The following is a 23,328-nucleotide window of genomic DNA, read 5'->3' as shown; positions in this document are numbered from 1 at the left end:
CTCTCCCCCTTTTTTTTTTCTTCCTTTCCGGGGTGTTTTTCCTCTCTTTTACAAACACCTTTTCCTTTTTTTCCTCGATCATCAAGTCTATTCAGCGTACCCAATTGTCACAGTTCCGGAGGTCAATGACACCTGTTCCTCCTTATAGCAAGAAGTAGAATAGGTGCTCGACAAGTCAGCTCACCTTCACCAGCTCTTTGATAGACCTACAGTAAATTCCGAATGCAACATGTGTATTGTTTGCATGGTCTGCATATGCTCCTGACCATGGGTGCATTATGACCGTGCTCTCTGTGCTGGCACCTTCGCTTCGAGTCATAGTGATACCAGCACTAGCACTGGTCTGGAATGACTTGAGCCAATGAATCGGAAAAGGCATCTAGTATCCCTACCGCAATGAGGACCATCCCCATTATTTTTGCAAACGCTGGAGCCACGCTTTTCTACAGTCGTTTTCTTGATAGGTGAATTGCCTTACAAATGCAGTCAGGGCATGTGGTGGCTAACATGGCCGAAGCAATGCAAGCGGCTCCTCCGAGCAAGCATACAGCGAAAGCAACCTGAGAATTCAGGTCAATATCAAGTGGAAACGTTGATCAAGGTCACTAATCAAACCTGTAATGCAGTCTGCAAATATGCTTGCAGCTTGCCTCGCATCGTTGTGTGGCCGTCCAATGCCATCCTTGCCTGCAACCAAAGCTGCATCCTTGAGTGATCAGGACTATTGGAAGTGAGTAACAGCTGTTCAGTTGAAGCCTAATGAAGTGATTTGCTCCGGTGGTGCTGATAATTTTTGAATTTGTTGAGGCAGAACGACCGTTAATAACAAGTGATGTCAGTACACTCTGTCGGGGCAATGCCAGTTGTCCAATTTATGACATGCGCCCCAAATGCTGTATGTACCGCACATGCAAATATGAGTTGAATGGTCGTAGATAAGCCGCTAGCATCGAGTTTTTCCCCAGTCAAGTCGTTTGAAGTATTTCTGCATTTTGGTGACACCATCGTGGTAAGTCGACAAGGCTGGCTGAGCTAGGTTGCTTTGTTTGCTTCATTGTATTACGGAACTAGCGGCTAGCACTAGTGTCTTTCTTCTGTAGTGTTGCCAAAAGAGGAAAGTGCCGCAACTAGTAGGGAAGAAGTGGCGGCTTGTTGAACTTCCATTGGACTCCCTCAAAGTAGTGCTTAATTGGACTTGTGTTAGAGCACATCAAACTGTGGCTACGTACCATTTAAATGCCATAAAATGGCGAATCATGACAGGCACTCTCGTATGGAGACTCAAAGAGCATATATTTTGTGTCTCTGATCAGTCTGTTACACCAATATTCTGCACACTGGCAATTGATTAGTGTTAGGCAGCCCGTTAAGTAGCTCGTATTGCCAATTCTCCGTGCAGTTTCGTTCTATTCTTACGTCAGCTTAACAAAGCTTATCTGTGAACCATGCACCACATATTAAATGGCACACCTGGTTCCATGCAGGTATAGGGAATATTCACATGGGTAAGTCCAGCCCAATGGTGCTTCCATGATTCTCATACCCAAGCGAGCCACACTTGTATCGCAGGTGTACCATAGTGCTTGCATATTCAAGAGGTAAAGCAGTCCATCCATATGATACGCCACTACATTTGGAACATATAAAAACCATTCAAAAGCATTGGACGTTCTTGTCAGTGTGAGAATTCGGTGGGCATCCTGTGGAAATTGTGTCACTTTTCCAGGTTGCCTAACGGGAACGCATCAGTCAGAAGTCATTTAATATGTCATCTTGAAAAGTTTAGAATGATATGAGTCTCCGCAGGTGCCATACTTAGATTGTGGCTTCTGCTCTGTTATGCTAATGTGCGGCGACTTCGCAAATGGACCTCTGTGGGCATCATTAGACCACTGTTTTCTGTAACGCGCGACAGGTGGTCCGCAGATATCCCCATCAAAGAGTCCCCAGTCGAGTAATTGACAGAGTCTAAGATATTTGTGGCAACCACTCAAGTAAGCTTCATCTACTACAAAGTTGTCAACGTATGTGAAGTCGGTCTAGCCGTCAGGCGTAGCCTGAACAGCTCGCGCCGCCCAGGTGTGGCTGAAAAGGAGACGATGTGTTGTTCCGTCCTTCGTTACACATCGTAATAGTGCAGCATACATAAAAAAATGCAACGTGGCTTTTTCTGCGGCCTGTCAACATCTGAGGTCCCATTTTATGGAGTCAGTAGCCAGCCAGAAGATCGAATACCTCCCTGCTTGCATTCTTCGCCTCCCCTCACTGCAGTTATATTTGTGCTGCTCTGTACTACCCATTCCCCTTCATCTTACTTGTTTATGTGAAAAACTCCAGCTATCGAGTATACATTTGCAGTGGACCTCTTGGATTCATTTTTCTTTTAGGAACCTGATTCAGCCGAGGATCGTTAGGTGACCCTCAGCTTCCAACACTTTTAACCAAAATTTTACGAGCAGCATTCATTTAAAGGGCACACAAATTTCGCATCTTTCAGAAAACCTGATGCGAGCTAATTTTCGTAGGTAGAGGATCGACTGGCTTTGAATGAGGGAACAGGCTCGTTGTTGAGTGTACAAGTTCGAAAGAACACTAAACGCTATTATGATCCATATATTTGGATACTCTGAAGGGATGGTTATCAATTGACATCTGTACCCCAGTCACGTTCATTTTGCCTTGTATTCGTCGATAGAGACAATTTCTCACGACAATGGCAGTCCTAGCGTCTCGACAGCTGGCGCCCAGCTCACTTGCAAGGACGAGCATCAATTGATCGTTCGAGGCTCTCCTTAAGTGTGAAACACCCACAGCCCTCAAACAGGGACCTCTCCTTTTACGAATTTGTGCTCTTTGCGAAAACACCTCGCACAAGGTGCGGCCTCACCCGTTACTCACATCCTATATTATATAGCTGTCTGCGTTTCACTACTGCGATGGGGCTTATAGCCGGTGGGGATCAGCACGTGCTTATAAACCCTTACTATTTGCAGGAGCAGTTCCTGCTCTAGCAGTCTCAGTTGGGCTCGAGAGTTCCCTCCAAATGTGTCTCTTAGGCGATATTGAAGATGTGTCTAACCTGCATGTGACCATTTGAAGCGAACGATGTTATTTTTTCGCTTCCCCTCAACTGACCATACTTAACCCTCCTTGGGGACAAATATTTGAAATCTTCATCAGGGCCTACTGAGAATGGGCCAAATTAATTACATGGCACACCGTTTTGCCTAACACATCCTCCGAAAAAAAGGTAGATTTGCTGCGGTTACCAATTCTTTTCTACCGACATCGTAGAGTGAATCCTGATGCTATCTCCTCGGGAAGCCGGATTTGTCCACATCGGTTTGCATTACCCAAGCATTGGAGTACAAGGCGAATTTCTAGGCTATTGCCAATTTCCGATAAATGGAAATCCAATAAAACCTAAGAAACTGACAGTTTCTCTAGTGTCTGTACCAGCGCCTTGCACCGGTGCAGCGCTATTCCCTCGGCTAGCTCGCTGTGAAGCAAATGAGAAGCATGGATTCGTATGTCGCAGCGTGGAAGCCTTTATATGGCATTTGCACATCGTGTATAAATTTAGCGAACCTGCACTCAGGTCCTATCGAGTATGCCCAGTGCTGTGAAAAACTTCGCCCCTGTAGCTCCGACAAGGTCTGCAATCAGCGCTGTTGACGTGCATTGCGTTGCCTTTATTGCTAGAGTAAAAGGTGCTTGGTACAAGCAGATTCTTTCGTTGATCCTAGACGCTCTGCAATGGTTAAATAGAAGTAATTGTTGTGCACAGCCTTGGAATCGTGTGCGCTTCTTGCGCATTGAGTCCAATCTAGTTCGCGATGAAGGGCGATGCGATTTCATCTGTCAGTGAAAGTGTAGAAAAGTTCCTTACTCAGAAGCCCTGTCGTATGCTTGTAAACCTCATTTATTCAACAGTCTTGGGCCTCTGAGCATCTGTTGAAACATAGCAATATCTGTGTAGTAAAGTTGTTTGCTGTCCTGCACCCCTTCAGGCACTTGAAATTTATTGTGCACGGAGGGCAATGCGGATGGGGCTCAGGAAACGTGGATATGAGGTTTTACTTAAATGTGAAATATCAAAAAGTGGCATTATAAAATCTATGCCCATATCTTGCATCATCATCCGAGTTTGTGTCTCCATTTCTTTCCCTCCCCCTCCCCTCCCCGGGCCATTCCAAAGCCGTGGACTCAACGTGGATTTAGTGAATAATCGGTACTTGTAAAACCTGCGCGCTCTCACGACAAGAGACAACTATCGATGCCGAAAACTTAAAGGCGTAATGGAATGGTCTCGTCGAACCATAACCGAAGCCCGAGGACACTTCGGCTAGTGTGCCGGCTTATTCCATATCTGCTACCTTTCAGTTCAAGCTCGTTAGCACGGTTGATGATGATGCTCTAGACGCAGGGAGCCAAGTGCAGACCTACCGGAGGTGAACACGTTATAGCCCTACGGACTATGCACGGCCTATAAGCCCAGCTTTAGTATGGTTAGCATCCTCATGTTAACAGAAAGAAAGCTTAAGATCATATCGGAATCCTCATTGCATCCCTGCAAAACGACGTGGCTGGCCCGATGAGCTCCTCTGGCATTACACTAGAGACTAGTGCTCCTGTTGAGGGTAGTAAAACATAATAGCTTCTCAGTTGATGAACTACGCTCAGTTTGTAGGGCTGAGCTAACTTAATGACCAGCAATGTGTGCCGGGGCTCCAATGCGCATAACAGCGTCTGTGCGCAGATTAAGCATTTTCAGTTAATGTATTTGTTACGCATGCATTTTCTGGCTACTGCAGGAGTAGTGGTTAGTCAGCCCTAACCCAGGCCAGCTATAGTAACTTCGATAAAGCAAGTGACTTGCCACTTTTCTTCGGCACAACAGCTAACAAGCAGTGCCACCACATTTGCGCACCGACTTTTGACATTCAATACGGCAACTCTCGCTTGCTATTCCAGCATAGCTAGTACATAAGGAAGCGACTGGCAATGCACGTGCAGCAGGATTGCTTGTATTAAGAGCTGCAATGCTCCAGATTGAGCAGCCCGCAGATGACTACACACCCTGCTCCCTAATTTGAAAAGTTCGATTCCGTTACTTTAAATATGCCACATTATTCCCTTTTTCCATCCTCAAGATGGCGTGTTTTACGTCTTAGCCACATTAAATAAGGGCTTTTTTAGCTTCCATTTACTGTGAGCTGCTGGGCTGCAGCAGAGCTTGGTCATGAGGTGGCAGACTTATCTGTGGCCCTGCGAGATGCCTTTGTTGTTCCATCTTCCTCTGGAGTTCCGCCTCTGGCATGATTCTCAAACCACCTGAGTAGAAACTTACGAGTATTATGAACAAACTTTCGTCCAGTCAGCATCGTGTATTTTATTCTAAAGGTTGGAGCGGAAGCTGCAGCGCCTAAAGCTTTAAGCTCGCGGCATGTAAAGACAAGCCACGGAAAACTGCACGGTAACAATCCTCCACCTCGATAGCATGTTGGGTATACGATTTTCGTCGCTTATCTGCTTTCAGATGTCTCTCTAAACTCGTACCATTTTACATGCTTTATGAATCCACAAAAAGAAGAAGACTTATCGCGAGAACGGAAGGTGTAAAGATTGGAGTTTGAAGCTGGCCTGTGGACTCTTTGAGACCAGTTAAGGCTGGAATGTGTTTTACACCAGTGAGCGCTTACAACGGTAAATTCCAACGTTTCAGCCGCTAGGAAGGCTCTTGGGTCATATAATTCTGGTCTTGCGCACATAGCTTATTAAATCGGGTAGTTGCAGATTTGGCGTCGAGGCGATTCAATAGATACGCACTGCTGGGCAGTGGGTATAGGAACGATTACTTTCCTGCTTCGAAGGAAAGGTTTGGCTACACATTCAATTGATAACGTGGAGACCCTATTTCTCTCCTAAAGGAGACCTGGGACTACTTTCACAGAAGACAAAGCATCATCTGGTTTGACACCGTCCCGTTACTGCTACCCATGAACCAAGCTCTGCTTTTACATCGGCTAAGAGAAGAAAAATAGTGATATGTTTTTGATAAAAGGACAGTAAATATGTAATATTCATTGGAATTAATAAGGCACATTGGCTTATTGTCGTTGAAAAATCCAACAATCTACATTTTACGCGTTGGATCGTTTTGGATGAGTAAGTCTGGCAAATCAAACCATGGTAGACAAATCCACCAAGGGGCGAACACTCATCATAGCCCAGACCGGGGGTGAAAAAGCTAATAATCTCGTAGGCATACGAATGGAAGCCCCTTATAGTCACAGTGATTGCAGCTGCCAGGGGTTAACACCCCACAGCGCCTTCCCGACCCCCTTTGAACTACATCTGCAGTCACTTTCGCGAAAACATATCGTTCACCAACAGTTGTGATGTCACCTCCACTGTACCACTGCATAAAAGAAGTGATGCTTGTCCGCGCATATATTCTGACGGCACGAAATATGAAAAAGTTTGACACTTATGGGCTCCAGGATGCGACACCACTGGACTCAGTGATTCCTATCTCAAGCTCAGAATCGGCAAGCATGTTGCCGTTTCTGACAAAGGTTGAACGTGTGAACGCGCTTCAGCAAGTTTCGGCATATCATTATCGACTGAGCCAGAGTTATTTATAACTTGTTATGTTAGGTCTGGCGCATTCCCTTTTGATTGGATTGTCACGCCCTTGCCTTGGCCATTTTTGACCGGAATGGTGATGCATATTCAGTACATGTGTTGCAGTCATATTCCCACTGAGAGCTTGTCTCCAAGGTGCGGATTAGTCTATTTTGAAGCGACCAAAAAGAATTCCGCGGCACTTGATCTATTGAACCCTACCCGGTTTCACGCAGTACACGCTGGATGCTTGATAGACTATTTACTAAACATTCTCTGGAGGGCCTTCAGCCCTCATTTCTACAAGCACTTTGTTTTCCGGGCGTCGATATATAAGGCTGAGGCTCGGAAGATCACTTCACTTCCTGCCACTGTCGCCGCTGACCTAGAAACAAGGTCCAGGGCGTTGGAACTCTGTTGCAGAGTCGCCGTGAGAGCCTTATTGGAGGACCGTTTAGTCTCATATTTTAGATCTTGAGACTAATAAGCATCCCATTTCAGTGTGGGCCGAAAGAGTCTAAAATTCCAATGATGGCTGCATTAATTGCTGCAGGTAGCGAACCCTCAAAGCTTCTCTGTCTAGTCAACGCCAAAGAGTGCAGTATCTTGCTCAGCAGACAAAACCTTAGTCGGAAAAGTCGTCGGGTTTGTCTTTTAGCATTCCGTAGACCATTCTCTGGTCAGAACATGACTTCGTAAAGCACGATTCACTGCGACAATTCGTTACTTGGGTGCTGCTTTCCGCGAATAGCATACACGCTCTTTTGTTTGGCTTCACTCCCCATTTTTCTGCTTCTGTAATACAGCCCATTGTTGAGTTCAGAAAAGGATGTCTAAAGTCCACCTGTCTAGTGTTTGCCGATTAAGAATTAGCCTTGAAAGAAGGGAGAAGAAAGGGAGAAAGAATCAGTATCTCCTAGAGGACCACGCCGGCCTTTGTTGACGTGGTGAATGAAGGCAGAGAAACGGGTCCAACACATAGAATGTTTCTCTTTTTTTGTGAACTTAGCCGAAATGTCCAGCACATCCACGGTAGTCAGTTTCCTGAACGCTCTCAGCTGATGGCTTCAAATAATGGGTCATCGTTTCGTTTGCAATAGGACGATTGTGACTACCAAAAATGTATGCTACAGCTTGGTATGTGGACTGGAGCGGACGCAGGAGGACCCTTGTAAATAGTTTCCATTCACAATTACGTAAATCAGGGAGAATTTGAATCGAGAATCATTCGGTTTGTGAAGAGCAACAATCGGTTCAAAAGCTCATCTCCCATATTCATAATTTATACCGTGATTAACGCTTTTGCAGTACTTTTTCCAGTGGGATCCATGTAAATGCTTGCAACCCCAAGGGGGATAAATGGCTACTCAAGACCAACACCGAAAGAGTATACTGCATGTTTTTGTCATGTACGCTTGCGTGAGAAACCATACTGTACATCGTGTCCTTTGGATACATACTGGCTGCAGGGAAGCCCAAGGATCAAAGGATTTGCATTCAGATGATCATTACAAATTTTGAGCTGGTGACCTCCCATGAGTGCTTCTATACTAATGCGCACTTTTTAAAAATATCTGATGCCACACATTTTGACGCACTCTCAAGCGCATGCAGTTGCCGCTATCGCTCTGAGCTAAAAGGTCGCCAAGCCCACTCTTTTCATGCGGCAAGGACCCGAATCCGAAGATTGATAGGCAGAGAGGAGGGCATCATTGCCAGTCACTTCCTTAGCCCTCTATGCTATGTACTAATGTTTGATTTAGTTTTGGGCGCCAAGACGAGTCGCTGCACATAGGTAGGTGCTACCGCAGAGTTGTCCCCTAAACTACTATTTAAAAATAGGTGTATCCAGTATTGTGCTGTTTGAAATGAACACATCAAGCTTAAGTATACTAATAAGGGAATAGCCTGGTCCATTACATACGTTTTACTCTTCAATTCGCTCTGATGGATATATCAATGCCATTGAACAGGGGTAGGAAGCCCTGCGTCCATCTGACTTCGCTCTTGACGCGGTGAGGCATTATTGCCCAGACAAAGGTGCTGCAACCACAGTTGATACTGCTGTCAGGTTTGTTATCATGTTGAGCGCCAGCATTTGAGCCTCAATGGACAAAACACAAACCACAGAGCGTCCTTTGTCAGAGTGACCCTATTAAGTATATGGTGCCATGTTTCAGCACCTGCACAAACTTGCATACAGAGTACTGTATGGCACCAAAATGTGGGTGATTAAAGCTATTCGAAAGCCCTCTTGCTTGCTTCAGGGTGGAGCACTGGTGTCAGGCGGTTTGATGCGTGCCGAATGAAGCAGTAAGATGCCTTCCAGCAGCTAGGAGATGCTGCAACAACCAAAAACTGCGAATCAACCTCCTTGGGAAGTCAGATGACTATTGCGCCACCTGGTGTTGTTTGCGCTACTGCTGCTTAGGAGAAAGGGCTCAAGTGGCACCAAAAGGAAGGCAAGTTGCAAGCAAAAGTCACAACTCGCCACGGAATTCATGTTGAGTCAACGTGGTGCTTGCTTTGCATTTGTCACTACACATTTGCAGATCAAGCTCTCTTGGCGACGAAACACCGCTCTACACCTTCTATGAACGCATGAAGGCCTCAATTATATGTGTCGTTGTGTCACACATAGCCGTACATTATTATTAGCAGGGAGACGTAGAATTCTTTGTACACATCCAGGCATTGCATTAAATGTGCTACGTGTACTCTGGATTCAACCCACCGAAGAAGCGATAGCCAACCTCGTCGCTGAATGAGGTACAGCTTGAGAAATTACACTCACCACACAATACGTTTCCGAGACTTTCCAAGAGGAGCTTTGTTCTTTTTTTAGACATATTCTATGGACTCTTGTAGGGACCTTAGAACTACTCGCAAAAACAAAACACTCCCCCTCCTGTGTGCTTCTTTTCTTTCTATTGGTATTGCTGGCTGGGTGCAAACCCCGCACCCAAACAGATGCGTAGTCATTGGTTACATAGACACACGTAGACCAGTGCCCAGTCGGTGCCGGCCGAGCTGCTCCTGAACCCTTGGCGGAACCCATGGATATACGCCTTGAAACCTTAATTATTTCCTTGAAATTCAAAGCCTTTGACTTCCGAGCTTTCTTGTCTGTGGTAGTGCGTAGTCTGCGACCTCGTATCTAGTCATGAAGAATGCCCATGGACTGGGATGCGACTTTGCATAGCGTCCTCCGACATTTGTGCATTTCTTGCACGCTGTTAGGGTGCGCCGTCAGCAGAACATCTTCTGTGTTATTGGATGTCATATTGAGGATCCTGAGGGTCATATGACCTTGGTGTAGCGCAGCATACCTGCGCCTCTTTCGGTGTGATTTTCCTGCATGAGGAAGCTTGCATGGGTTGTCGCACTTGCAAGATATAGACTATCATCCACGCAAAACACTTTACGAGAAAGAATAGAGGAACTCATTTGCTGCGGCAGCGCATAGGCTCTGAGGTATGATACGTAGAGATATACGCGGCTTTTCTTGCAGATGACCGCCATGGGATGCTGTTCGCTCAAAACGGTACCGCTTCTTGCCGCGGTGGCAGCTATCGTCGTTTTTGCATTTGGAGTAAAAAAAACACGCACCACGTTGTTGGTGCTCGTTTCGCTACACTCATACAGAAAACTACATTCGGGTTTGGCTGAGAGCGATTCAGCATCACAGCCCATTGAATGACACCAGAGCCCCTGGTTTGGTTAACTCTATTTATCCAGTGTTTGAATCCTACGATAATCTACATACGAGTACACGCTCATTCACCTCTGCGTTCAGCCCTTCTGAGTATTTCGAGAGCTGGCTCGTGAGGTACTTCCCACTGTAGCTTGGTACTTGATGCGAAGGACCTGGTTGAGAGTGAAGGCGTCTCCATTATCTAGTGTGTGAAGCAATCAAAACTGCCAAATCGAGTTACTGCTGTTCGTCTTCCAACTATACTTAGTCCGCTAGGTAGAGAATAAAGCGAATATGTTTTTAGTTGCCAAGTTGTACTGATGCCTTGGGAAGCGCATCCCGCATCAGACAAAAGGTCAGGTGTATGCTCTGCCGAGTGTCTGCCATTGCCATGACACTCCACTGCCCAATCGTCGGGATTGCTCGCGAAAGAAAAGGCATTAAACTTCAGACTACACCACGAAACGCCAGCCCGAGTTAGTAACTTGCGGCATGCAAGTATAGCTACCTACCGTCATGGAACCAAGGCATCTAAGTCTGTGGAGGGAGCCATGAGGCCTAGCTAAAGTGACTAGCTACCATAATTGTATGGTAAAACCAAACTGCTAGCTGGCTTCCTTGGTTGCAACCAGTTCATTCCAGGCAGATGAGGGAAGAGGAACTGTCCGTCAGTTGAAGTAGCGTATTGTACCGAAGCCCATTTGTGGAAGCTGCAAATAGAAGGGCGCCTCAGCGTAGCTTCTCGTCTCCAGTCCTGTAAGCGGCCGTTAACCTTTCCTTTCATTCTTGTGAACTCGACTTGTCCTTTCTAATATCAATATTTGTCCTCTTACTGCCCATCAGCTGCGATTGTGCCTAGGTTAAATCACCATTTCCAGCTCTGGCCGAGCAAAGGAGTGTTTCTCATAGTCAGGGAGTTTCGGAAAGAAAGCAACCATTGCATCCTGGTGTCCAATGTAAACGTTGTTGTACACCCGCCAGTAGACCTCGCGTACCTGACACAGCAATAGTAAAGAAACATTACAATAGTCATGCGCTATTGCGTTCCCTGCTTCTTGGTTCCCTTATTTTCGCTTTTCGTTCAATATCTCCTTCATCCGTGTATTTCTCTATTAATGAAAACCGTGTGATGGAAAGAAACCTTAGCAACTTTTCGGCTACCCGCTGTTTAGAACCTCCACCTACCCATGTTCATTTTGCAAGTAACACGTGCAAACCAAGTACTAATTCGTACTCGCAAGCATCTGATCCAGTCATTATTTAAAGAGCTCGTTCGAAGGGCGCCACTCACCTTGCGCGCTGGGTGGAACAACCCCAGAATGACGTATCTGAATACCACGCCCGGCCCGATGGCGACGCGCATGCCATCCACCGCATCGAAAAACGCCTGAGTCGGCAAGCAATAACAAACAATGCGCTGGAATATACAGCAACACAAGAATAAGCAGAGGGCTCTGACAGTGTGCAAGCGCCCAAGTCATTCCACACCGACAAAGCTACTCCAAAGCCAGCTGCATGTAAGATATTCAAAAATTGGAACCAACTAGAGTAGCACGCACCGCTTTCCAATTATATATAGTCAAGGTCGCGTAGCCTATCTAGAAAAACGACTTCCCAGCACAGCAGATTTTCTACCCCTATTATCTAGCCAACAGAACCCCTGCATAGAAGTAGGTAGCATTTCATAGACGAACTTGAACCATATGCGCAGACACCTCGAAGATGTTGGGCCACACGTAGTTGAACAAATGCGTCAGGGCGTCCTCGCAGCTCAACCCATGCACTCCTGCAGTCAAACCACAAACAATTTTTACGTTACAACCGTACTTGAATAGAGGGCCTAAATTCGATGAGCATCCCACTGCAACAACAATAAGCGAGATGCAACGCAACTGTCGATTCTTAAGTGCACATCCCAAGGCTTCAGACCACACTACACAGAGTTCCATCATTCCCGCTAGGCAACAAGCAAATAAGTAAATACACGGATATAAGTGAGCTACCAAGTGCTAGATGCTTGCAGGCCCAAGCGGCCGTTTGCCTGTGAACAAGGTCCCTGTCCATAAGTGCATCTTCCAGAAGAGGTGTGACGGTGTAGATGTAATCTTTCGCCATTTCGCCGATGTACTCAAACATAAAACTAAGCGTTTTAAGGACACCATTCTGGATGTTAAGCTCCGGCACGCGATACTCGTTGATCAGGGCAGGCAACACAGAGTACGGCAAGCAGGTTTCTGCCACAATGGCAATCGCGATTGTAGTGCAGAGACGCAGCTGCCTTTCCTGCATTTTTAGATTATTCAACAGAGTGGCCAAAACGTCCTGGGGACCAATAGTCCGCGCGATATAACCAAAGGTGTTTACTGTGGCCCTCCGAATGCTCTTCTTCTGCGCCCTGAGCAAGTCAAGAAGGTCGAAACAGATCCTATCCCACTCCTTAGGGGAAACCAAGTCGCCCCCTCTGTCTGCAATGCGGCCAATCAAGTCAATGAGATTTTCTTGCACTTTCTCGTGCCTGTTTTTCAAAATGGGCGCCAGCCGCGGCAGCAAGTCCTTTATAGGCGGCGTCATTTTGTTCATGCCGATAACGTTTACAATGGCCTTTAGGGCGCAAAGGATGCTCCCCAAGACATCGGGGTACTCCTCTCCCAGATACTCGTAGAGAAACAGACCCAGATGCCCCAGCATCTGCTCTTCTCCGCTCTTAAACATGACGGTCGCAATCCTTGCCACCAGGTCTGCAGCTTGTTGCCTGAGTTTGGCCGACGGGGTGTTGAGCCTCCAGCGAATTACACCACAAATCTGGGGAAGATAAGGCTTTACGCGCACGGAGAGCGCGTTCACAATTGTGGAAAAGCCGTTTAAAAGCACAGCAGTGTCTTCAGTAGTTTGCTCCTGGAACGCATACAAGAGCCCATCAATCAACTGCTCCTCCAGCCGCCCGTCAACATCCGTGACGCCCCCATTGACTATGATCTGTTCAATGGTCTCCAACGTCACCTTCCTAAACGGTTCGCTAGGATCCTTCAGATCGTCCACAATAAATTTGATCACATGTGCCCCCCCAGCCTTCGAGGCGAGCTCCGTGGCTGTTTCCGTTAGGAGCTTCGCTGTGCGCCTGTCGAGGGCATTTCGCACGAGCCACATCTTCGAAAAGAAGGGTGGAATAATGTCAGTACGAATGTATTCACCCTCCACACCCTCAGTCGCCACACACTGCTTCACCACCCGCAACACAATCTTCTTCATTTCCTCGTCGTTCGTCTCGAACTCCCGCACCAACATCACCATAACTTCTCGTGTATAGTAGCTCGCGTGGTAGGCGTCCATAAGCGGAATAATGGACCCAATAGCTTTCAAATATGCTGCCAAACTTTTCCCCTTTATTTCACCAATGCCCTTCCACAACGGACGCAGGACGCAATCGAACGCCTCAATGCCGTAAGGGGCTGCCGCCTCGGCAAGCGCAGCGAGTGCCAGCGCCGTCACCGTCTTGATCTTCAGAACCGGGTCGTCCAAGCCGTGCTGAATAATTTCAACAAACTGCCGTAAGTGCGGGAGCACCCCACACCCCAAGAGGATCGCGATCTGCTGGATGATCTTGATGCCCGTGTGGCGTGCCTGCCAAGACTTCTTGCTCTGGCATACGGCCTTCAGAAACAACAACAGGGAGGGAACACCCAAGGCAGAAGCCACGACGGCGAACGCCCTGCGAAGCAGAAACAGCACGTCCACAAAATGAGAGACTCTGCTTCCTCCCGAAATGCGGCGGCTAAATGCCATGAGCCCTCAAATTCACGTCCTGTTCAGTTTGCGGCCATCCAGGATCGCGACAGGGCGGCGCACAGGCTGGCTTAATGCCAAGAAGCCGCCGTGGTGTATGTGCAGGCGGAAAGGAATAAAATCGGTCATCAAAATGCAGCACAATACGCAGCAACGGGCCCTTTCCTCCCAAAAATGCGCTTGGGGGGCGCCCCCTTTTTCGCCTGCGTCTGATTCAAGTGGTGCGGCATGGAACCTTCCACCATCAGACCCGTAGCGCGTTTTCTTACAAGACGCGGGCTGGCAGTACAAGAAAGCATGAAGAAAACAAAAGTTTTCGTTTCATGACGTGGAGCAGCACATACCTGGCGGTTGTGTTTCGGACGTATTCATCCGGGTGGTCGATATCCGGTCTCATGGTGGCGATCATGGTGGCGAGCCCTGCAGCTTTCGCGAGGTTGCTGATGATCTCGCGCCCCTCAATGCGTGCGTAATAATCCTCGTCAATTAGCAGAGGCTCTATGACGACCAAAATCTTGTGCGCATAAGGGCGCACCAAATCGTCCAGCTTGTACAAGACACGGTCAATGACCTTTACCAGCAAGTGGCGCTCCTGAGATGCAAGAGCAGCGACCATGGGCAGGAGACATTATACACATCATCAAAGCACAAGCGAATCTCCAGATTCTGCGGTGTATAGATGAGCCTATATACATGCCTATTCCCATGGCTCTGCACGTGTACATTCGCGCGCATGTACGCAGCTGTGTTTGGACCCTCGACGAACCTGGTCCTCCAGCGTTGTTTGCATCATTAACGGCAGAATCTGGTTGAAGAGCGCCGCAGCGCCAAACTCCTTGGCCTTCTCCGTCAAGACGCGCAAAGCAGATCGACGGAGAGGCGGCGTTCCGTTCTTGATCTTGAGAAGCAGCAGTTGAATCTTCTTTTCTTTCACCTCCTAAGACGATGTCAGACGCAGCACGCACTCGTCCGAACACGGCGATAAGATGGCGAGGCAGAGAAGGCGGGCTATTTTTTTGCAACCAATCCGACACACAGGCATGGGAAGCGAGAGGGCTTCCCCCACGCATGCGCGTGCAAACCCTGCTGATGTGCATGCACACACCGCGTCAAAAATATGCGAAAGGCATAGAACTGCACACTGCAGCAGCGAATCCTTCCGCGACTCCGGCCGCCAGCTGCCTCCGCTGTCATGGCTCAAACGGCCACCGTGCAAGACTCACCTCCTGAGTCATTTGGTCTTCCGGCTTCTCCTCAAAAAGCTTCGAAAAGAAGTGAAAGTCTTCCGCCTTCATCTGGACCCCCCCTGATGCCTCCCCCAGACCCTGGGGATCGAGCAGCGATCCCGTCGGATCTAACGCCTTGACGGAGATGCCCCCCTCCTCAGGCATGACGTACATGGGCGTTACACCCAGCGGCGTTGCCGCGGAGGAAATACCCGGCGTTGCGGGCGCCATGCCTGAGGCAGCAAGGGCCTGCTGTCGAGCGCGCGCTGCCGCCACTGCTGCCGAGGTGGGTGGGGGGTTGTAGTCGCTGGGGGGCTGCACGATCTCGTAACCCTCGCTCGGCATGATCCTGTCCAGCTCCTCGTCAGTCAGATATCGGTTGCGCTCATCGAACTCCTGCTGCAAGCGCAAAGCCAGCAGCTGCTCGGGAGTCTGCAGGGGGGTCCCTGGCGTCATGGGCGTCGTCCCCAAACCTGAAGGCACAGAACCACGGGAGCGCGAGAGCGAGGCAAAGGCGCAGTCAGCAGCTGGATTCTATGCGAAGCCGCCGGACAAACGTGCTGCCGAAGTCACCCGCGAAGGGAAGAAGGGGAGAGGGGGGAGAGAGCAGGAGCAGCAGGCACAAAAAGGCAGCAGCAGGCAGGCACAATGAAGCAGCAGCAGGCAGGCGTAATAAGGCAGCAGCAGGCAGGCACAAAAAGGCAGCAGCAGGCAGGCGTAATAAGGCAGGAGCAGGCAGGCGTAATAAAGCAGCAGCAGGCACAAAAAGGCAGCAGCAGGCAGGCACAATGAAGCAGCAGCAGGCAGGCATAAGAAGGCAGGAGTAGGCAGGCGTAATAAAGCAGCAGCGGGCATAAAAAGGCAGCAGCAGGCAGGCGTAATAAAGCAGCAGCAGGCAGGCGTAATAAAGCAGCAGCAGGCACAAAAAGGCAGCAGCAGGCACAAAAAGGCAGCAGCAGGCACAAAAAGGCAGCAGCAGGCAGGCACAATAAAGCAGCAGCAGGCAGGCACAATAAAGCAGCAGCAGGCAGGCGTAATAAAGCAGCAGCAGGCAGGCGTAATAAAGCAGCAGGCAGGCATAAAAAGGCAGCAGCAGGCAGGCGTAATAAAGGCAGCAGCAGGCAGGCATAAGAAGGCAGGAGTAGGCAGGCGTAATAAGGCAGGAGCAGGCATAAAAGGCAGCAGCAGGCAGGCGTAATAAAGCAGCAGGCAGGCGTAATAAAGCAGCAGCAGGCAGGCGTAATAAAGCAGCAGCAGGCAGGCGTAAGAAGGCAGGAGCACCCACCTGTCATGGCGAGTGGCGTGGCACCAGGCGTAAGCCCCGATGTCATGGGTGTCGCGCCAGGAGTCTGCGCAAGGCCTGGCGTGGCGAGCCCAGTGTCGGATCCGTCGGCAAGCCTCGCTCCCGTCAAGGGGGTAGCCATCGCGGATCCGACTCCGGAAGCCTCCTCTCCCTGGTTCCCTCCTGGAAGGGGTGTTGCATCCCACCGACTCCTTTTCTTCATCTGCAAAGGCGTTTGCCCGCCGACACCCGCAACCAGCGGAGTTGCACCCCACTGGCCTGGTGTGGGTGTTTCCTGCGAAACGCAACGCACACGTGGCGGTGGCAACAATAGCGGAATCGCCTCAGGCATTGCGCTGGTCGGCCGTCTCGAGCTCCACTTCCCAGAAGCGCGAAGGAGGCTGTACACACAGGTGCCTCCCGCCCCTCCTCGACAGAGCCTTGGGAGCAAAGGCACAAGAGGGGGAAGAATAAAGAAGAAGGGAAAGGGAGAAGAATAAAGAAGAAGGGAAAGGGAGAAGAATAAAGAAGAAGGGAAAGGGAGAAGAATACAGAAGAAGGGAAAGGGAGAAGAATACAGAAGAAGGGAAAGGGAGAAGAATAAAGAAGAAGGGAAAGGGAGAAGAATACGGAAGATGGGAAAGGGAGAAGAATACGGAAGATGGGAAAGGGAGAAGAATACGGAAGAAGGGAAAGGGAGAAGAATACGGAAGAAGGGAAAGGGAGAAGAATAAAGAAGAAGGGAAAGGGAGAAGAATACAGAAGAAGGGAAAGGGAGAAGAATACAGAAGAAGGGAAAGGGGGAAGGATAAAGAAGAAGGGAAAGGGAGAAGGATACGGAAGATGGGAAAGGGAGAAGAATAAAGAAGAAGGGAAAGGGAGAAGAATACGGAAGAAGGGAAAGGGAGAAGAATACGGAAGAAGGGAAAGGGAGAAGAATAAAGAAGAAGGGATAGGGAGAAGAATACGGAAGACGAGAAAGGGAGAAGAATACGGAAGAAGGGAAAGGGGGAAGAATACGGAAGAAGGGAAAGGGAGAAGAATACGGAAGAAGGGAAAGGGAGAAGAATACAGAAGAAGGGAAAGGGAGAAGAATACGGAAGAAGGGAAAGGGAGAAGAATACGGAAGAAGGGAAAGGGGGAAGAATACGGAAGAAGGGAAAGGGAGAGGTTCTGACTAGAGATGCTTCTCGTCAGGCTTCCCGATAGAAGTATGTAGGTGTGCAGATATGGAGAGAAAGAGAGGACTGCAAAGCTGTCGACCTAAGAGTCGGCTCTCTGCTCAAAAGGCTGGCTTGCCGAAAGCGTCGCCTTACCTGTCCAGTGCCTCCCTGCGCAGGAGTTGCATCCCATCTGCTTCTCTTCTTTGGCTTTTGCTCCCCCGCCTCAGCGGCTGGCTCCCCCGCGGAAGCCATAGGCGTATCACCCCAGCCTGGCGCTTGCCCTCCAGCCTGCAGAGGAGTATCCCATCGACTCGCGAGTGTGGCTGCAGCGGCTGCTGCTGCTGCAGCGCCTTCGCTGCCTTGCTGCTGCTGCTGCTGCAGCGCCCATCGCTCGGCTTCCGTGAGCTGCCGATCCCCGCCATCCCACCGGCCCCTCTTTCCTGCAGCGGCTGCCGCTGCCGCTGCCACCCCCGCTGCAGCCGCCTCCTCCTGCCTCTGCTGCAGCAGCTGTTGCGCGAAGGCTGCATCCTCCTGGAGCTTTCGGATCTGTTTCACTGCAGCCTGTTTCTCCCTATCCAGCTGCTGCTCCACCATGACGTCTGCGTAGCTCCTCGCGCTCACGTCCTCCCTTCGTCCACCCTCCGCGGCAAAGGGGTCTTGACGCTCAGGAGACAGGGCGCGCTGGAACCGCTGGCGCCGATACGTGTCTTCTCTTGCAGCAATAGCCTTCTTCTCCATGAGCGCTGCCGCCTCGCTTTCCCCCCCGGAGGTCGCCAGCATGGCTCGACGCTCGCTTTCCACCAGCCGTGAGACTGAGCCGACGCCTCCGCGCTGCTGCTGCGGATCCTCCCCGAAAACGGCGCCCAACGGCGTGGGCTGCTCATCCTCCGCTGGAATCTCCGCCAAATACTGGTGCACGGGCGTCTCGCCATACAGGTGAGAATCGAAGGCTCCCTTCGACGTTAAAGGAGCTTGACTACTGCTACTGCTGCTGCTGCTGGTGTTGTTGCCACGCCCACTCCCACTTCCGCTGCCAGCGGCTCGGCCGCTGCCATCTCCGTTCTCCATTGGCGAGGGTGAAGGAGCACCACCACCACCACTGGGGGAGGGAAGAAGCGCACTATGAGATGCGGCTAAAACAGACACGTGGAGATTTTTTTACCCTTAAGAATACTAGAGGCACTGGAGGCACCGCAGTGGATGTTTGAACCACAGGGAACTGCGCGTTCTGCAGGGTTCCCGAAGGAAACTTAAACCCGCCCCTTTGGTGCCTATCCCACGCGCTGCTTTCTTAGATCCCCAGTTTGCTGCACGTCTTCTAGCTGAGGCCCTTCTGCAGAGGCACAGACTGGCCGCAGCTGCTGCTGCTGCTGCTGCTCTGCGGCACGGGGAGCGCCAAGCCCATAAGCCGTCGTTTGCTTGGAAGCAGATATACACCCTCTGGCCGCAAACAAGTCCAGAGGTTGCGACTTAAGGAGAAAGGCGGAGGAAACTGCGCAACCACCGAATAACAGCCCGCATTCTGCCAGACGCTGACGCATGCAGGAGGACTGCAGAAGCGGCCGCTCTTAGCGGGATCCCCAGACTGAGAAGCCATTGGCCATTCGGCTCTTCTCTCATCACGGGAAAAAGCTTTCGCACAGTAACTTCACTTTTAAGGTAACTCAAGGGAGGAAGAGACAGTGTTTATCTGTACGCCCCACAGGGTGCAAAGTGGACGGGATCTGACCGGCAGGTTGTAAATTCGCATTGCGGATCGCTAGAACGCAACAGCGCTTCAGTATTCGCATATTATGGCAACACCCCGCTTAATCTCTTAGCCTTCCTCCTTGGAAGGTGTCGCTTACTCTGGGTATGGGCATGCCGAGGCAAACAGACGCAACAGAACGTCTTTGCTCCAGGCACAGCGCCAGCACCTTCTTGCTTTTCCTGGTCACACAGCTGCACCACACACACTTGCTTCTTGCTTGGCTAGTTTTGCACTTCCGACTGGGCATGCTGTATACTGAAATTTTGTGGCTCTGAGGCGTTCTGGCCATGATTTAGCGCTCCACCAGGATCTCGATAGGTTCTGTAAAGTTGCATATTGGGGTCTCATGGGGGAGGCAGACGCTTCACTCGAAACGCAACACAGATTCAACGAGAGTATTGACTGTATTATCAGGAAAACTCGCACTTTCCGCTGCCCACGCCCCTCATAATTCCCAATATAAAAGAGAAGGGACAGCTAGGGTACGCGTGAAGGCAGACTCTAAGCACTCCCGGCATTCACAACTAGTTGTACGTAGCATGTAGCACACATGCACACAATGTTGTGTCTTCCTCTTTCGAGCTAGCAGTACTCTGCAGTGTGTGGGACGTACGGACCGACGGACAATGTAGTCCAGTCGTTGCGCAGTGTTTAAATATGCCGGATGGAGTACAAAGTGTTTATGTATATTTTGGTCCGCCACATCTTCCCCCCCATTTCAAGGCACACGCCGATTTGTTCTGTACCTGTACGCTGAGTGTGAATACATACACGACAACTGAAGAGTTTCCACACTCGCCCTACCCCAGAGGCACGCGGAGCGCGATAACAATGCGAGTCGGAAAAGCAAATGTTTGTACAAACAGCTTGGATAAATTGGAATGGAGAAAAGACAGTCACTGGCCAACAACGAACGAGAAACCAAATCAAGACCGCAGCGGCGGCACGATGCCTCGCTGTCGTCTGGGCTACGCAATGTGTGAGCCTTCTGCCACTACAAAACAGAAGAGTAAGACCAATTACAGCTGCACCTCAGAAAGCCTATGCAGTCAGTCGGACCAAACATCCATGTTCAAATAATCGTCCAATCACCCCTTCTCATAATTGCGTGGTTGTTGCTAACGAAATTTTTGCATGCTTTCACGTGGACTAGGTTTACACCGATATCAGGTCAACGACACGCTTTGAGAGAAGTGAGCAAGCTAAAGTAGAGCGATTTTTTCGATAGATCAGCATTTCGAAGAATATAACATTTTGGTTCACAAAAGGCACAGCAAGGGCGAACAGCTGCTTCACAAGTGCTTAATCTCAGTTCTGACGGATGGGGCTTACACGAATTCTGGACAACTTGAGGCTTCAAGAGCAAATGAGCTCAACGCCTGCGCCTTTGGCTAAGACGAAAGTGCCTAGTGGGGACTTAGGGCATGTGGATGTCGTGGCTGTGTCATCGAGCTCTGACCTCCAGTCTACGGTAAATGAGAAAAACCCGCTAGACAGGAGCCGCGTTCCAGGCCCCAATCAACACAGTTGCCTCTACTGTGGGAGATTGCGTTACATAATCAGAGCCTGCGAGTGCACGGAAGCTAGGCAGCTTGAACTACGGCACTGAGCCAAGCGGAAGCAAGCTACTTGGTCAGCAAAAAAGCGCATCTGAGGAACGCGAAAGACCCGTATGGGCGTGGTGCAGTGGAGGGGGCTACAGGGGAAAGCCCGCAGGTGGACGCCCATAAAGCTTCTATTCTGCCTTAATTCCAGTAGATATTAGTCGTCGAGAATTTCTGGCGTCGCTTGACAATAGGCGTGAATTGTATTTGTTTCTCGAAAGCAGCTCCAAGCTACGTTCCGCGTTATGGAATACCCCCATATCATGATAAGGGTATCGAACGCCAGGGCAGATAATCTGCTAGGAAACGCAGAGATCAACCAGATATTTTGGGAAAATCCTAGCGCTGATGCCGGAAAAGCGTTGAGAAAGGCGCATTTGCCTTGCCTTCTAACCCTCGAACAAGCTTACTATGGAACAAAAGTTTCCTTTGTCTGTTGCTGCAGAATTACTTGATAATTTGCACAGCGCAGCACTCTACTCGGCAGACACTTCAATCAACTGACAAATCTCTAATCACCCTGATGACCGGCAGAAAGTGGCGTTCTGCATTTGCATGCGAAACAAGACTACTAGCAAATGCCGTTTGGACTTGTTGACAGCCCAGCTGAGTTTTACAGGCATGTTAATCAGGAATTTCATGAGGTTATCAAAAAGGGACGGATTGATGGGGACAGCCGTACATCCGCTAATGGTGCCAAAGTCCACAAAGGCGAAGAGGTCAAGCAACAAATAGCTAAGGGCTTGCTATTACACGAAACAAAGCGGGGGCACTGTCGCCTTTACTGTCCACCTTTACTCCTCATCGCCATGGCTTGGCAAAAAGAACGATCACTCTCATTCGGGCCAAGACGAAATTCCCACTACAGTGAAAAGGCTCTCACGGTCTTTCTGGTTGCCTGGGGTGAGTCCAGCAGCAAAGGAGTATGCACTGCCATGCCCAGATTGTCAGCAAGTCAGGCAACGCATTTCTCCTGAAACTGGCGTCTCGAAACGCTCTCAGGGACAAAAAGGGATTTGAGTTGGTCTGGCCATGAACCTTATTGTTACCGAAAGTCAAGCGTCGGGGTAGCATCTACGTTATTGTCAAAAAAAGTAGCAAACATACTTTCATTCCTTGCTTCCACCTTTGTCAAGCCTCAAGAAGTAGCTATAAAAATTTGTGCATTCGTCTACCACCTAGTCGCTTTTAATCTTGATCTTGCCGATTGTGCAGGATGTAGCCAACTAACACTGCAATCGCACCTCCAGCTGTGTTCTGCGCAGTTTCAGACACACTCTAAGCTTCAGCATCTGATAAACTAGGAGCATGCACACCCATTGTCTATCAGGGCCCACAGCACTCAAGAAATTTAGTGCAGCTGCGCAATATTCCACACCATAAGGCAACGATTAGTTTGCAACTCTAGAATAATCGAGGGTGAGGATGGTATTCCAGACTGTAGAATTTAGGCCATACCTGAGCGTACCGAAGAAATTAAGCTGAACTATCGGCAGGATGTAAGAATGAGCACATTACAAAAATTTGCGTCTCAGCTATCTGCGTTTTGCCAGAGCGACACTGGAGCCTATCGGGAGAACGGGGGCTCTTAAACTAAAGCCTTAAATCGGGTTGCATGTGATTGCGCAAGCGAATCCAATCTCCAAAGCCAGAACTGTATCTAAGAGCTGATTTTGCATTGAGATTACTTTCCCTCTAAAGCATTCAATCGCTCTTATAAAGCAAGATATTGATAGACGTGCATGATTTGCAGGCGTACGCCAGCTGGCATAGTTAGCGTCAAAGGGTTGGACGCGGGCTTACGCCAAGGGCATCTTTCGCAGTATATTTTTACTGGTTCACAACTCCTGGAGAAACGACTGATTCTGTGCTGTCTTGAGATAGACTTTGCATGGGGGTTTAGGAAGGCTATGCAGAGGGGCTAGCAGGTGTGGGATTGTAAAGCGCGCGTACACCGCGTGCAAAGGAGCCTTTGTTCCCATTCTGTTCAGGCCTGGAACAGAGGCAAAACTTATCAGTGAGCATTATTTGAAGAACGCATTGCCGCTATGCCCCTGGGCTTCTGGATGTTAGCAGTATGAGAGTAGAGGAGACACAGGAATAGGAGGTGCGGCGCTTGCTGGTAGTGCAGTTGGTCCTCGTGAGCCTGTAGATCACCTCTTGGACCCTATATCATGTATCATGATGGTTAGTAAGGCA

At 49.5% G+C, this 23,328-nt stretch overlaps 1 protein-coding gene across 1 annotated transcript; it reads right to left on the bottom strand.

Annotated features, from left to right (window-relative positions):
* Positions 1 to 11,181: 11,181 nt before the first annotated feature.
* On the bottom strand, positions 11,182 to 18,843 carry LOC34621691 (splicing factor 3B subunit 1). The gene is made up of 9 exons (XM_026335673.1): positions 17,929 to 18,843; positions 16,616 to 16,907; positions 15,328 to 15,803; positions 14,871 to 15,041; positions 14,449 to 14,696; positions 12,325 to 14,030; positions 12,016 to 12,107; positions 11,613 to 11,708; positions 11,182 to 11,316 (listed from the first exon to the last, which is right to left on the bottom strand). The coding sequence occupies exons 1-9, from the start codon at positions 18,841 to 18,843 to the stop codon at positions 11,182 to 11,184; spliced, it is 4,131 nt and encodes a 1,376-aa protein (XP_026191458.1).
* Positions 18,844 to 23,328: the final 4,485 nt, after the last annotated feature.

This window comes from Cyclospora cayetanensis, unplaced genomic scaffold (genome assembly GCF_002999335.1).
Source record: "Cyclospora cayetanensis isolate NF1_C8 unplaced genomic scaffold, CcayRef3 CcayRef3_contig_77, whole genome shotgun sequence".
Lineage (NCBI taxonomy): Eukaryota > Apicomplexa > Conoidasida > Eucoccidiorida > Eimeriidae > Cyclospora > Cyclospora cayetanensis.
Note: the sequence above shows the minus strand (reverse complement) of the source record. Positions and strands in the feature narration are given on the sequence as shown.

Coding starts and splice junctions, on each gene's coding strand:
- LOC34621691 (XM_026335673.1), bottom strand. CDS start 18,843: ATGGAGAACGGAGATGGCAGCGGCCGAGCCGCTGGCAGCGGAAGTGGG. Junction 16,908..17,928: donor CGCAGGGAGGCACTGGACAG/GTAAGGCGACGC, acceptor TGCGTTTCGCAG/GAAACACCCACACCAGGCCA. Junction 11,709..12,015: donor TGTCTGCGCATATGGTTCAA/GTTCGTCTATGA, acceptor TTGCCGACTCAG/GCGTTTTTCGATGCGGTGGA.